The 16,938-nt window shown below is 35.0% G+C and overlaps 1 protein-coding gene across 2 annotated transcripts in view; it reads right to left on the bottom strand.

Annotated features, from left to right (window-relative positions):
- The window catches only part of LOC118734313 (sodium-dependent nutrient amino acid transporter 1), a gene marked incomplete at its 5' end in the record, with an annotated part of 164,808 nt that overhangs the window by 23,862 nt on the left and 124,008 nt on the right, over nt 1–16,938 (bottom strand). For both annotated transcript variants that reach the window (XM_036464036.1, XM_036464035.1), the window contains 2 exon segments: nt 7,695–7,794; nt 7,861–8,227. In XM_036464036.1, coding sequence (XP_036319929.1) covers nt 7,695–7,794; nt 7,861–8,227 — 467 coding nt within the window.

Genomic DNA, 16,938 nt, shown 5'->3' on the forward strand with positions numbered 1-16,938 from the left:
TTGTGTTTGTTTAAAAAATTATTCAGTAACTCGCCAGCAACCCTCCAGTAACTTAATTTCTGCGAATTCGCACTCAAAGAAAAAATATCCAAAAAAGTACGTGAACGCAAATCCAGTAATAATTATCAAGTTTCATGAACGGCTGATAAATTGGTTCTTTATTCGCAGCAAATTCCTAATAAAACAATATATTTTATATTTAAATTGGTTTATTTGGTCAATTTCAATAATAAAAACCCAAAAATAGTTTCCTTATTAGTTTAAATTGCATACAGCAAGTTACAAGTAAAAATTAATCCATTAAAAATGCAGTAAAAACTTTGAACTTCAGCTGTTTCGCTCTCTCAATAAGTTTTTGCGTACGAAAACGCCAAAACATGAAAATTCGTACGAATTTTTCTGGATATTACCAGAAACCTAACACAACTATTGTTTATTATCTTTAACGTTGTTTTGGTAAAATAATTCTTTAATACATACTTTTTAAAAATAGTATTCAAAAAGGCGTTAAAATGGTCCTAAAATGTTCCCCTTTTTTTACTACATTTATATGCATTGCCGAAATGGGGCTACCAAAAAGGTGAGGTTATGTAACTGACATCACCTTGTTTATTCCACCATGTTTTTCGATTTTAAAAAATTTGAAATTTTTTGTTGTTGTTGCCGAAAAGTGAAGAATGCTGAGACGTCACGATTTCACAATGTCATAGAGTTTTCTGTACATTAAATGTCCTGAACTACTAAACGGCTTGACCGATTTGGTTCATATTTGGAACATATATCAGCACCATGAAAATAAATATTTCTACCAAAAATGTGGTCGCTAGGTGGCGCTGGGGTCAGCATATTCCTGAAAATTGCATTTACTTGCCGATTTGGCTCATATTTGGAACATATGTTAGCCAATTGAAAATAAATATTGGGACTAAAAATGTACATGTGGCATTGTGGACGAGATATTCCTAAAATTCTTATACACTGGTATAATGAAAGATAGCTACTATATATATGTAGAAGTATGTATGTATGTACATGTGTATGTATGTACCCACTTACGGCTGCCAGACGTACTGATTTTATCAGTACAGTACTGATTTTTCAACTCTTGTACTGATTTTATTAATTTCTACAATTAGTATGCTAATGTCCTGATTTTTGAAAATTTGTACTGATTTGTACTGAATTTTCTATTCAAACAAAATACTTTAGTATTTTCTTAAGGTTTTTACATAACGTTGGAACTTCCTTAAACTGTACTGTAAAAAATAAGAAGAAAATAATTTTATTATAGTTGACATGTTTTAGATAATGTTTGATATGCCCAAGAACTAAAACAACAAAAAGATCTATCGTTTTATGGGCATATCGCCGGGTCGTTACGTACCAGTTGCGATAATATGATGGAGCTTAAATTATTTAAAAAGAAGGCTTAAATTTTTGTCGAAAATAACTCTCAGTTTAATAACAATAAATTTCAATATTCGAATGGCTTTTACAACCCCTTTTTCTCAATTTACTGACTCTGTAAAAGAGTTTTGCATACAAGACATAGAGTTAGATACTCTTTTTAGCGAATTCTTAGTCTTTCACAGTTTTTGCGCAGTTGAAAAATTATTTAAACCATGAGGAAATGTAGATGAACTCTTTAAAAAGTGGTTCTTTTTTGCAGTATGAGAGTATCTTAAGAATAAAGTTTGCTTCCTGGCGCAAAGAGAGCAACCCGCATCTAATTAAAAATTTTGAAAGTGAACTTCAAATCAAAAGTAATTTTAAAATGAAATGTATTGAATTCTTTGAATATTTAAACACTGAAAATGGGAATGATCTCATTATTGCTATTCAAAAATGTACGAGTAAACTTGTTAGGCACGGTGCACATTAGAGCGATACGATACACGATACGAAGGCGATGCGATAATTGATACGATACGAAAGCGACATCGACATGCGTATGGTGCGACGGAGCGTATACGGTTACATACGCAACTATGGGTATATGAGCATGAATGGTTATTTTGACTTTTTTTAGTATATCTTTTTAAGTTTTAATTTAAATACAATTTCGAGATGAAATCTTGTTCTGTATAAAAAAAAACAACTAAAGAATGTACACGAAAAAAACTGGTCACAGTTAAAACGTTCTAAAACATAAATATATTAATGGAATTCAACGATATTTACATATATTTACATCTAAACTTAGTTTTATTGAAATTCGTTAAAAAAGAGTTAATTCTCTTTGTAATAAGCAAACGATCGCAATTTTGACTTTATGTCCTTCATTAGCCCTTGCACAGAAGTTTCAGTGATTTCCTTGGAAACCAGCTGCCATTTATTTTTGAATTGTTGTGCGTTTTTTACAGCTTTGTGGGTCTTAAGAAGTTTGGATTTCATAACGGCCCAGTAGGTTTCGATCGGCCGATGCTCTGGACAATTAGGTGGATTCACCTCTTTTGCTACAAAATACACTTTGTTTCTATTTTACCATCCTAAAGCCATTTTTCCGTAATGACATATCGCGAGATCAGGCCAAAAAAGCACTGGATCTTTATGAAGCCGTATAAGAGGTAAAAGTCGCTTTTGCAGACACTCCTTAACATAAACTTCTTGGTTAATTGTACCAGTGCTTACAAAAGGATCACTTTTGAAGCCGCATTGGCAAATTGCCTGCCAAATGAGAAACATTTTGGGAAATTTGTCAAACTTTTTGTTTTTATATTTATCTGCAACATTGCCTCTTTTATTTGCAGTGTGAAATTCGCGGCCCCGGATTTGTTTAAAATCGGCTTTTAAGTACGATTCGTCATCCATAACAATACAGCCAAATTTTTGTATGAGACTGTCGTACAATTTCCGAGCACGTTGTTTCGCCAACAAATTTTGCTTACCGTTGCGATTAGGTGCTGCATTCACTTTGTAAGAACGTAGTCCTGCTGTTTTGCATACTTTTTGTATATACTACCAGGGTTCCTTTTTAAAGATAAACATTCATTGTATTTTTTAAGCACATAAGTAACGGTAGACTTTGGAAATTTTAGCTTTTTTGCGATGTCGTTATGGAACATGCTGGGATTTTCCAGCTTTTTGCGCAATATTAACTCGCGATCGATTTCTTTCTTGGTCCTCGTTTCTACACTGATTTTTGTTACTAAAAAGAAATGATGCAGTAAGGTGGAAAATGCTTCCAGCTTTTTAAGTGTCTACCGATTTTTATTTTAATGTTATGATTAACCGAGCTATGCTTGGTTATGTGCGACCAGTTTTTTTCGTGTACATTCTTTAAATATAATTCATTTTCTAAGATAGGTGTACCACCACCAAAAACCCGTTTTTGTCGAATGATGTAACAACTCGTGCGATTTGCTCATATCAGGGTTGCGTGTTTTCAAATCCTTTTTGATTTAAAATTCGCTATTAATTAAGAAATATATTTGATTTATGATTTGGTTTGTTGACCAAATAAAAACTAATATTTTTTTTATTTGTGATTTGATTTGTCAACCAAATAAGATTTTTGTGATAGATTCGTCAACTAAATAAGAAATTAAATTTATTTGTGATTTGATTCGTCAACCAAATAAAAAATAGCTTTTATTTGTGTTTTGATTCGTTAACGAAATAAAAGATAAAATTTATCTGTGATTTGATTTGTATAGCGAATCAATTTTATTCGTGATTTTTCAACTAAATAATACCGTTTTTATGCAATGCAAATACGATTTCCAACTTCCAGCACTGGTGCTTAGCAAGTCTTTGGGATTTTTGGGAATATTTCGGGATCTTTGGGACAATTTGACTATCTGGATTTTGGGGACAATTTCAAAATCTGAGTTATATTTATCGGTTTTGATATCGATATATTTATTGATTTCGCAATCGATATTTGTACATATTAAGAGTGGCCTTTTTGTTGTATGAAAAATTTGAAATGCATGAATCCAAAAGTTTTCGCACAGAATAATGTGAAGTTGGGGATATAAATAAATACGTAATTAGTTTAAAAGCCTTCAGGTGATTCCTAGAGGTTCCGGGTTGAGCTTTCGACCAAAAATGGCGAAATTACACCAATTTCTTTTATTTTGCATTTCTTTTTTTTAAGTATATATTAGAAAAATTCTACATTATGCTTTATTTAAAATGATATTAAATATTATTATTATTAGATATTAAATGATATATTGATATAAATGATGATTTCATATTTTTCTCAGCTCTTATATTATCGTGTACCATGGTATTTCAATCAATGTCAGACTTTTTGAGCACTTTAAAAAGGTAAATGTATTCAGTTTTCAATAAAAAATAGTTCAGGAATAAAAAATTGGGTTTCATGGTCGTAAAAGCTGAAAATTTAAAATCATAATTACAGTTTCAACATATTTCCTACTAAAAAATCAAAATGATCAACCCGGAACCACTCGGAATTTCCGGATCCGGAGAAAACAAATTTCATATTTATTTTCCTTGCCAACCTCATGTCTTTTTCGTGCGAAAACTTTCGGTTTTTGAAAATCGACCAAAAAAGGCCACTCTAGTACATATTCATCGATATTGTTATCGATTTCGTTATTAATATATTTATCGATGTACGTATCTAATAGCGTTCCCAAATGCCCCGTATTTGCCGAGACGTCCCGTATTTTGCATTAAATTTGAAATGTTCCGCCGGGACAAGATTTCCCGTATTTTCGGCAATTTCTTATATTCTTTTCAACCTGTAAACTTCTACTCAACATGGCCATGGTTTATCGCGGCTATTGTGAGCAGCATTATTGCATGCAACTCTGTAAGAAAATATAGCTAAAAATTACCGGTGATTTTTTTGAATTTTTTTTTTGTGGACGGTGTTGCGAATTTTCTTTAGTGCATGAACAAAACTGACTTTTATATGGAAGAAAATGCGCAACACCCTCCACAAAAAAAAAATTAAAAAATCAATTGTAATTTTTAGCGACTTGAAACTTGCACTTTATTGTACTGAAATTGAATGGGCTATAAAACCGAATACTCAACATCTTTCTATGAAATCTAATTAAAAATATCGAAATTTTTAAGAAAATTGTTTAAGTTTAATTAATTTTTGTGAACTTTTTGCAAGCTTTGGAACCTTCATTTATGTGGTATCTGATATAGATCGACCCATATTTTAAACGAAAATTATTAACAATAAATAAATAAAGATAAGTTGCCAACAGCATCATTTTGAATTTTGCTGTTATTATTTTGACCGCAACTGTATCTCTTACTTTGCTTTTATGGTTTTGCCAATTATATGTTTACGTACATACGTACATACATATTTTTGTATAAATTAAAAAGTGTTTCCATGAAATAAACGAAATTTATCATAAACTTATAACCAGGGAACGGATTTTATGGAAATTGCCTTTTTTTCTGCTAAAGAGATAGAGTATATTCGATTAAGAATGTTCACGATTTAGCTTTCCCTGATTCCATACATACACATTTGATGTTGCCTTTTTTAAGATATTTGCCTTTTCTACCTTTAGAAAAGTGATTATAGCATTACCAATTTTTTTTTTAAGATTAAAAAAATATATTCAAAAATTTTTATTGAGCTCGAGGCCGTTTTTTAATGAAAATTTATTGTAGAAAAGCGGAAAAACGGCCTCGAGCTCAATAAAAATTGTTGAATATAATTGTTATAAGGCCAAAAAATAACAAAAAACGATTAAAAAATATACACATGCCACACACAAATTGGTGTTAGAAAAATTCAAATCCGTTTTCTCAGCTAACGTAGGCTTGGATACAATAACGGGTGTGGATAAAATTGTTAAGGGCGAGGAAAACGCCCTTATTCCTGATAATATGAACGTTTCAAACGTTCTATATTTAAATTGGGCTCCACTTGTATCAACTTACGTCGAGCGCACATTTAGTACATTCAAGGCTTTTCTTCACGAAAATCGAATGAAAATGCTGCCAGAAAACTTCAAAATACATCTTGTGCATTCAGTGTTACTACAACTATACAGATTAATGTTTTATGAGTTAGAAACCCGAAAGGATAAAATAGTCAAAGATTCAAAGTACAAATTTTTCATATAATGAACCTAGTTCATAGTTTTTCTCTTTTTACTTGTAATATAAACATTTCTAAAATAAATGTATTTTTTGATTGTTCTTAGTATTTTCCGTCTTTTTTAGTGCCTTATTTTGCTTTTTTTGTAATACCTAGTGCCTTTTCTTGCCTTTTTCGCTATTTTGTTTTGCCTTTTTTGCAATACCTATTGCCTTTTCCTGCCTTTTTCGCTATTTTATTTTGCCTTTTCCAGCCTATTTCGTTATTTTCTTTTGCCTTTTTTATAGGTTTTTAGGTCCTAAAAATCCGTTCCCTGCTTATAACTAATCAGAGCATTATTTCGTTGAAATGGATCACCTTTGTTAATATATGGTTCCTAGTTGGGCTTTTAAAGCAAATCCTTTATTTCTCATTTGTCCTGTTAATTTTTTGTCAATTCCGTATTTTTGGGACAAATTTTCAATACTGCTATCGATATATTTATCGATATTGTTATGAACACATTTCTCGATAAAGTTATCGATAGATTTATTGATATGTATATACATACACATATAGTCCCTGGAATCCAAAAAATCGAGGCAGTCTCGAATCCCAAAATACCCAAAGTAGTGTCGAAAATCCCGAAATAGTCCCAAAAATCCCGAAGTAGTTCCGAAGTCCCGATAATCCTGAAAACCTGGAAGCAGTCGCGAAAATTTCGAAGTGTTCGCGAAAAGCCCAGAAAGGTCCCAAAAATCCTGAAGTAAGTAGTCCCGAAGATTCCAATATTGTTCCGAGAATACCGAAGAAGTCTCGAATATTCCAAAGTGGTCTCCAAAATCCTGAAGACTCCCATTTATTCCGGAGAGTTTCGAAAATCCTGGAAATCTCGAAGTAGCCCGAAAATCTCTAAGTAGTGAGCACTATTTTTCATAGAACTGGAAATTCTACAAATCAAGTCACAAATACAAATAATTTTTTTTTTTGTTGATAAAGCAAATCACAAATAAAACGTATTTTTTAATTGGTTGACGGATCAAATCACAAATAAATTTGATTTCTTATTTGGTTGACGAATCAAATCATAAATAATTTTTATTTTTCATTTGGTCGGCAAATCATATCTCAAATCATATTTATTTAGGATTTGTGATGCAACTTTCAATTCAAAAATAAATTTGGTTTATGGATTCGTGATTTGACTAATTCAAAAACACGCAACCTTGCCTCATATGTATATACATATATCTCGTAAACTACTTCACCAATCTGTACCAAAATTTGCCTCCTTAAGCACCGCCTTGAAAAATGTTTAAATCGGACAAAAACCGTAACTTTTAGGTATCGAAAATTATAGGTTTTTACTTATAACTCTTTTAGCATTTAAAGAAATTGAATCACGCGAGAATTTATTATTTTATCAATGGAATTCAAACAATTTAGTGTATTCATAGTATATATAATTAATTTTTGTGTGATCAAGTTAAAAACTTTCTTAATCAAAGCGTTGAATGGTAGAGATTTGACCAAATTCATAATCATAGGACCTTTTCTCTCGTCTGAAATTAGGATTCCACCAAAGAATTGGTCCTAAGAAATTATCTCTTATTCGTGTGTAATACTGTTAGGTATTGGTAATATGCATAATAAACGAAAAGAAACTTACCATATATCCATGAAATGCTGATTGTTTCAAGAATAGCTAAGCCAAAAATAACAAACGTTCCACCATAGAAATCTACCAAGTTCAAAATCCACTGCCCGCCCTATAAATGTTATACAATATGTATTATCTGAAATGGTAAATTAAGCACATTGTATATTTTTACTACCGGCGTAACGTAAATTATGCTCGCTAAAAATCCACAAATTGATGTTAGCAATGCAACTTTCCAGTACCGGAGCGATTTAAATTGATCACATATGATTGTGACAATGGTACATTGTAGGGCGACAATGGAACCTACTCCTAAAACAAATAGCATGAAAAAGAAAAGAACGGCGAAAACCTGGGGAACGGCTTGAAACTTCGCAATGGCATCCGGATATGAAATGAAGGCAAGACCAGTACCGCTTTTTATTACTTCTTTAATGTCAGTGATTTGAAGATTATGCGCCAAATTTCCAAGTATTCCGAAAATGGATATACCTGCCAACATACTTGTGGCAGTATCCAACGAAGTAACAATCATTGCGTCCCTGAAAAATTTTTTGTATTCGTATATATGTATATATTTATGTATCATACTGGGAAGCTAGGTAAGCAACTTAGAGCGCTGTAAATGCTACTTTTCTGGTGCGTTCTAATATATGGTACATATGTACATACGAGTAGATGCAAAAAAGAGCATTTACATATGCAGATACATATCGTGTAAGAGCGCTGTTAAGAAGTAATTCATGTTTTCTTTCAGCTTTTAGTACCAAAATTGTCATCATAACCAATGCCATCTACTAGTAAAGACAAAATAAACACCTCCTTTCATTATATCCAAAACTCTTCGTCTTCTTATTTGGCGCTATAACCGCCTAAGCGATTTTGACCGAGTTCAACAAAGCACGCCAGTCGTTTCTTTTCTGTGCCAACCAGAGTGCCCAGATTTGGCGTTTTCGCGCCAATTTGGCGATTAGGAAATCGCCATAGGCGATTTTTTCCCTTTTTTCCAATTGTAAAAATATACAAAACTTAGTTTTCCACAACAATTTTACAGAAGCGGCTAATGAACTGCGTTTATCACGGACTTGACTTAAGAAGCATATTAAAAGACTGTCAGAAATTTCTAATCACCCTAATCGAAGAACTTTTGAAACGATTACCTAGTCAATTAAAAACTTTTAAAAAAGCTTTGATTTTGTCACCAGAAAAGTGTGTGAATCACAAGAGGGCGAGTTTCAGGGACCTTCTAATTCACAATTTACCTAGTCAAGAAAATCAGCCGAAACTAAATATTTTAATCTTTTAACTTTGCCATGGAATAACTTTTTTCAGAACCATTTCATCCGACTCTGAAGAATTTTGCATAATTGCTTACATATTATTATCCTTGCCGCACTCACATGGTTTTGTTGAGCGTGTTTTTTCCGTAATGAATTCAACAAAAACTAAGATTCGAAATGAGATGAGGTTGGAAAGCTTTAATTCAATAGTTCGAATAAAGTGTGATATGAAGGCTAATAGTTTCTGCTGCAAAACGTTTCCAATATCAAACAGTATGCTATCAAGGTTGAATAGCTCAATATATGACAACAACAGAAATGTAAATGATTCAGACACTATAGGTTATTTTGAAGAAATTGTGGAAATAGCTAATCTCGCCTTATTAATAAATAATAATAATAGATTGGCGCTTACACATATGTTAGTGTTTGGCCGAGCTTCTCCTCCGATTTGTGGCGTGCGCCTTGATGTTGTCACACAAAGCGGAGGGACCTACAGTTTTACGCCGACTCCGAACGGCGATTGTATTTTTATGAGAAGCTGTTTTTCATGGCAGAAATACACTCGGAGGTTTGCCATTGCCTGCCGAGGGACGACCGCTGTTAAGAAAAAACCTTTTTTCTATATTTTTGCGATGTTGCTTTGACCAGGGTTCGAACCCAGGCATTGTGGAGTGGAACCGCGCACTGCTTACCACTACACCACAGCGGCCACTCGCCTTATTATAGGTTTCTATTTATTTTTAGCGCCGAGCTCTTAAAAGCGGATTGTGTGATTAATCGATTAATATGAGTTATAATAAATTTAGTATTTGCGCAGAACTATTGCAAAATGTGTTATGTGTATGCGTATTTTTAAAGAAAATTGTTTGTACATCACTATTATATAAGTGAGTTGTGTATTATTACCCTCTGAAGGTATTATATTCGTGTTTGGTTTTAAAAACTGTATTATAACAAGATCTCATTTTTAAAATAAAAGATTTGTTAAATCGATTTCATGAATTTTATTGAAAGAAAGTTTAAAACAAGCCGGACACCCTGGTGCCAACTGACGCCAATTGGAAATGCCAGGTGAAGCCAAGTCCTTCTCCACCTGGTCTTTCCATCGCAGTGGCGGCCTCCCTCGTCCTTAGCTACCACCATCGGGTTTGGAGTTGAATATTTTCAGAGCTGGAGCGTCGGTGTCCATTGGAACGATATGGTCAAGCCGATGCCGTGTAATAAAGCCATAGGATATAACGCCATATGGCTTTATTTCACTTTACATTGAGAAACAAAGCCATATTTTTGCGTATGGTCTTATTTCTCACTGTGGAAGTGAAATAAAGCCATTATGGCGTTATTGCACCTTTGATAATTTTTTGTGTAATGTTTACCTAGTGCAGTGCATATAAACATAAAGTAACTCGGTAATTCTCTAGTTGAAGTTACAACTTGAAAAACAACAAAAACATCCAAAACTGTCAGGAGGGGTACCCTCGGCGCATTTTTATCCCCGTAAAGGTTATTATAACAAAAAAAAAAACTTTTTTGAAATGTTGCTCTTTTTTATGAGTAATTGCACGCTCAAAAATGCACTAAATCACCAATATTCTCTTTTGAAACACTAGTAAAATATATTATTTGAACAACTTTTTCAAAAGGAACATAAATTTTACAACAAAAGATTGTTTATTTTGTTATTAAAAAACAAGTAAACAATGAAACGAGAAACTGCAAAACGGCGTAAAGTGCTGCCACTTTATTTATATTTCATAATAATTCAGTTTTTCTTATAAAGCGTCTGCAATGTTGAGTAGTTTTCGGTTTTATCATTAGCAATTTTATACACACTTTAATTTTATATAAGTATATCTTACAGACATAAAGGAAAATCTCATAGATATATACATATGTATATATATTAATTTGTATAGATATACGTATGTACGTATGTATATGAAATTTTCTTTTAAATCGGTAAGATGCATATTAACTTGATGTATGTATAAAATTATTAATGAGAAAAACGAAAAGTACTCAACCTCATATACATAATATGTATATGAATATGTATATATTATAACGTCGTTTAAAGTACAAAACCGCGTATCGCCGTTCTGCAAAAGCGCGTAACTGACATGTTTTGCCAAAAATTGGATTTGCTAACCGAAGCTTTCGCTCAAGCCTTATCCATTCGTGCTGAAATATACTAGCCAGAAATGCGATTCCTTTATAAAAGAGAGAACAATTTTGAAATATGAGTGTTTTTACTCTCTATAAAATAATGTATGTAACCTCACATACGCGGTTTTGCGTTATCTTGATACGCGGTTTTGAATTATGTTGATACGCGGTTTTGTACCTTAATCGACGATATATAGATATATAAATATATCTTACTGATTTAAAAGAAAACCTCATACATATACATATGTATACTATCAAAAGCAAGAGGCGCGTCCGGACGGTCAAGCCATATGGCTTTATTTCTCCATGTGAAGAGAAATAAAGCCATATGGCGTTATTTCCTATGGCTTTATTGCACGGCACCGGCCAAGCCAACGGAGCCACTGTATTTTAATTCGCTGCACTATGTCCATGCCGTTGTAAAGCTCATACAGCTCGTCATTCCATTGTCTGCGGTACTCGCCGTCGCCAACGCGTAAAGGCCCGTAAATCTTCCGCAAAATCTTTCTCTCGAATACTCCAAGAGCCGCCTCATCGGATGTTGTCATTGTCCGTGCTTCTGCGCCATATAACAGCACGGACATGATGAGTGACTTATAGAGTGTGGTTTTCGTACGTCGAGAGAGGACTTTAGTACTTCTGAATTGCCCACTCAGTCCAAAGAAGCACTTGATGGCAAGAGTGATGCTACGTTGGCTTTCCATGGTGACATTGTTATCGGTGTTATTGCTGGTTCCCAAGTAAACGAAATTCTCTTCTTTCTCGAAATTATAACTGTCAACAGTGGCGTGGGTCTCAAGGCGCGAATGTGATGACTGTTTGTTTTATGACAGGAGATACTTCGTCTGTCCTCGTTTACCGAAAGCGGCTTTAAAGTCGACAAATAAGTGCTGAGTGTCGATCCTTTTCTCGCGTCTTTTTTTTTCGTATTGGAATACCTGGTCTATGGTGAATTTGCCAGGCCTAAAGCCACACTGATAAGGCCCAATCAGTTCATTGACGGTGGGCTTCAGTCTTTTACACAATGCGCACGATAAGACCGTGTAACCTTGCATTATGTCAAAATTACTGAGATCAGAAACTGCCCCAACTAATAGCTGTTCATTTGGTGTCAAGTGCGTTTTCATCACATCATAAAAAATTACCAAATGTAGATTCGCAGTGCATTTCGAAGACTGTCGTCAAATTTTGGTGTCAAGTGATTAACATTCCGTTTTCATTACTGATGTCAAATGTGAGGTGAAATTTTTTAACCTATGCTTAGCAGGCTAATCCCGCGGTAGTTGGCCCGTATTGCGGGGTCGCCTTTTTTGTAGATTTGGCAGAGCCTGGGTGGCTTAAATTATTTTGAAACAAAAACAAACGTAATGTGCTATTGAATGTTAGAGTTCCATTCAGTATAGAATGTGAATGTAACAGAAGCATTCGCAATCATCGTGATTGTAAATTTTGGAAGAATGCAAACACTTTTGATCATTCATAGTAGAAAGTAGTCGTTTTGCTTCTGTTTTTCTACCACTGCTACAATTTGGTAATGCATTACCTATGACCAAAAGTACGTTATGGCTTTAGATAATCAGCCCATACTTTTTGAAACCAACTGCATTTTTTTGAAGGAAACTTGCAGTCAATTTTATGTAACGAAGTTTTATTTGTATAAAGCGACATTTTTATTTCCCAATACCAGGCGCTCTATACATATATATATGAAGTAGCAACCCTGCAAACCATTTTTGCAGAGTATTCTGCAATGTAAAGAACTTTTAAAGAGTTCGTTAAGATTTAATTAGATTTTTTGCCGAATTTTCTAAAATGAAATAAATTACGCACACTTCCATTCTTTTACGAAATTTCGGGACGAAAATAATGGTCTATGTGAAGAATATCTTTCAGAATTTTTCCAGAATTTTCTTTATTTTTCGTACAGAAATTTCTTTACGAGTTCGTGTCAACCACTTAATATAATTTTCTTTGAAAATTCGTAAAAAAATCGTTACAGAAATGAGGTACTCCTAACGATTTCCTTAAGATTTCGGGAACTTTGGTTTGCAGGGAAGCTTTCTATACGCATAAATTTGTTTGTAGAACTTTTTAATTTTTATTTTTTGTAGAAGCCTTTGAACTTTACAAAGTAAAATTTTGGAAATTTAAAAATTTATACAAACAATTTTGTACGTAGAAATAGAAAACTTGTTACTTCACATGTATGGGCGCCTGGTATTGGGAAATAAAAATATCGCTTTATCAAAGAACATAGACAACAACAAGAAGGGACAACTCGTTTTAATTGTGGCGAAAGTGCGCAACAGGGGCGTGCCTTCTCTTTTCATCCAATCAAAAAACGCACTAGAGAAAAAAAGAAGGCACGCCCCTGTTGCGCACTTTCGCCACAATTATAACGAGTTGTCCCTTCTTGTTATCTACGTTCTTTGGTAGTACTGAATGATCAAAAGTGTTTGCATTCAACCAAAATTTACAATCACGATGATTGCGAATGCTTCTGTTACATTCAAATTCTATACTGAATGGAACTCTTACATTCAATAACAGGCTGGCTTCCAAAACGTATCAATACAATGTTTGGAAACTGTTATACTGCGGTATTCAAACTGTTTGTATATGCAGAGTTGCGACACATTGCAACCATATACATTGCATATTTTAAATACTCAGTATGCCAATGAACAGTTTTTATGAATTTTCCATTTTTAAAACACCAATGGTAACCAATAACAAACGAAGCATCAACTTTGTTTCTGATGCGCTGATTGCGCTAGCGATGCGTTTCAACAAATTTTCGGATGCGTTTTAGAAAAGTATACATCGTCAACATTTTGTAGTTCGGCGTTATTGAACGTTATACTTTGTACGTATGCAAAGGAAATGACGTTTTGGAAGTCAGCCACACATTACGTTTGTTTTTGTTTCTAAATAATTTAAGCCACTGCCAAATCTCAAAAAAAAGGCGACCCCGTAATATGGGCCAACTACCGCGGGATTAGCCTTCTAAGCATAGGTTACAAAATTTCACCTCACATTTGACATTAGTAATGAAAACGGGATGTCAATCACTTGACACCAAAAGTTGACGACAGTCTTCGAAATGCACTGCGATATCTACATTTGGTAATTTTTTATGATGTGATGAAAAGGCATTTGACACCAAATGAACAGCTGTTAGCATCGTACAGTTTCCTAAGTAAAAACACTATCAGCTGACTGCCAAAAAATGCCTACAGCTGAGATCACCTGTTTTTTGGCATTTGCTCTTATCTTTCACAATTTCTTTCATTTCTATTACAATTTCTTCCATTTCCATTACAATTTATTCAAAATACACTAACACATTGAACCAATACACTAACCAAGAGCAGACCTACAGCCTGCCAAACTCACACCTACATCCTGCCAGGAAAAACGGTAAGAAGAAGAGTTACTTTACTTATGGAACTGTACGATGGCTATTAGTTGGGGCAGTTTCTGATGTCAGTAATTGTGACATAATGCAAGGTTACACGGTCTAATCGAGCGTATTGTGTGAAAGACTGAAGCCCACCGTCAATGAACTGATTGGGCCTTATCAGTGTGGCTTTAGACCTGGCAAATCCACCATAGACCAGGTATTCACAATACATTTAAATACAGCGGCTCCGTTGGCTCCAGCTCTAAAAATATTCAACTCCGAACCCGCTGGTGGTAGCATAGGACGAGGGAGGCCCCCAATGCGATGGAGAGACCAGGTGGAGAAGGCCTTGGCTTCACTTGGCATTTCCAATTGGCTTCAGTTGGCACAAAAAATATCGTTTTTTTTTACAAATAAAAACTGTCGTAAAGAGTGGCAGCGCGAAAATGGGCAAATCTGTATCTATGTATTGTAGAAGAGAACATTATATGTACGTGCATAAACCATGGACTGAATAATGAAAGCTGCTATCATTCGATTGTTGTTATGCATGATTATTTCATGTTCTGCATATTTTCCCATCTTTTAAAGAAAAAGATTATAGATACTAATTGTCTTGGAATATTTTGCACTCAGTTTTTAAACAACCAAAACTATAAATTTGTATGATACGTTCATGTTAATCAAGCTGCGTTTCATGTGTGGAGGTGTCCAAGCATAAGCATCCATTCGTAGAACATGGCTTAGCCCGCGTGACCGCTGTGCATTGATACGCGACACTATGTCAATATCGTTGTAAAGCTCATACACCTCATTATTCCGTCATCTAAACTTAAATATTTTTCGTAGTGTATAAAATTTGATTGGAACTGAAGTATAGAATGCACACATACCAAAGCGTTCATTCATCTGGAAGCTAATTCAGTATTGAATTCTGTTTAGTTCAGCATTCTCAGTTTTTCATTCAGGCATTTACCACCTTGCTGTGTGAAATCAATTTTTTTTTGGAATGATTGTAGATTGAAAAAATATAAGCCACACTACCAGACAAGAGAAAAAATAATGAAATCCTATTTGTAAATATTTCATGATTAAAATTCTAAATGATTTCACAGTTACACAGCTCTGTTTGTTGTTTTTCAGCCGCGTAATCGCTATTCGTACCTCCTAATCATATTCGTTCATAATCAGCCGGTGGGACATCGACTCCATTGTCATCGACTGGGGGCTCGGGTTCGCCTTCTACACTACTTTCAGTGCTGCTGCCATTTAATAGGATGGAAAAGTTTTCCCTCCATAATTTAAGTACCTTCTGGACGTCTGTCTCTAGGTTGGCATGGTTGTTCTTACTGGAGTTCGTTCTGGTCTTTATACCTTCCGTAAGTCGCCTAACTCTCTGATAAAATTTTCGGGTGTTTTTCCTGCCGGCCAGCATTTCAAGTTATTTCAACCCTCTTCTTATTGCGGCAAATAAGGCTCGCTTCCCTCTTCAGTTCCCTATAACGGTCCGACATGGCTCGCGTTGCGCCCGATCGCAACGTGGCCTTGCAGGCTGCATCTTTTTTCTCTGCAGCTTCTTGACACTCCAGTTGTTCTTTCGGGCTCGCTGAAATCCGACTATTTCTTCGGCGACGGTACTTAATGAGCGGGAAATATGGGTTCACTCCTCGCGCGTATCGGTTTGTTGAAGAGTGCTCTCAGAGAGCAGGTGTGTGAGTAGAGTGGCGAATAAATTGGCAATCGTTGGGCGGATATTTTTTGCTGCACCAGGCGGGTGCGTTTCTTGGCTGCAACAAGATAGTGGTCCGAGTCGATGGTTGGCCCTCGGAGTGTACATATATCTCGAACACTAGAATCAAGCCTTCCGTCTATCACAATATGGTCGATTTGGTTTCTCAGTTTTCGATCCCACCACAAATCCAACAGCAAATTTGCACTCCTTTACATGGCAAATATAGTAGACGTCGCAAGGCTCCAGGCTTACCTTGCTTTGTCCCGTCAGCCTTAGTCTTCCCGTGGACATCAACCATCCGGGCACCTTTCCCGTTAAGGGTTCGGATATTTCAGGTTTATACCCTCAAATCATAGCCCTTTATACGTTTGCTGTGGTCGTCATCATTGTGTCTAATGCGATGTTTTCCTCTTTCTTCATTGGGCGGGGTCTTAACGAGGCGGGACCCAAACCCAGCCCATGCGAAGTTTTACGCCTTCTCACATTAGCTCCCCCCCAAACGGGTGTTTGGTTGCTTTCCAGAGGATACGTGGATATACATATCCGGACGTTGTGAGCTGCAATTTGAACCGTACGCATAAGAATCGCTTCCGGCCACTCCCAGGTGATTGGCAGTCAAAAGGTTTTCGGACGGAACCATGATGAATATACGTTTTGTTAACCTTT

The sequence above is a fragment of the Rhagoletis pomonella genome, unplaced genomic scaffold (genome assembly GCF_013731165.1).
Source record: "Rhagoletis pomonella isolate Grant_MI unplaced genomic scaffold, Rhpom_1.0 Rhpom_scaffold_00002, whole genome shotgun sequence".
NCBI classification, from domain to species: domain Eukaryota; kingdom Metazoa; phylum Arthropoda; class Insecta; order Diptera; family Tephritidae; genus Rhagoletis; species Rhagoletis pomonella.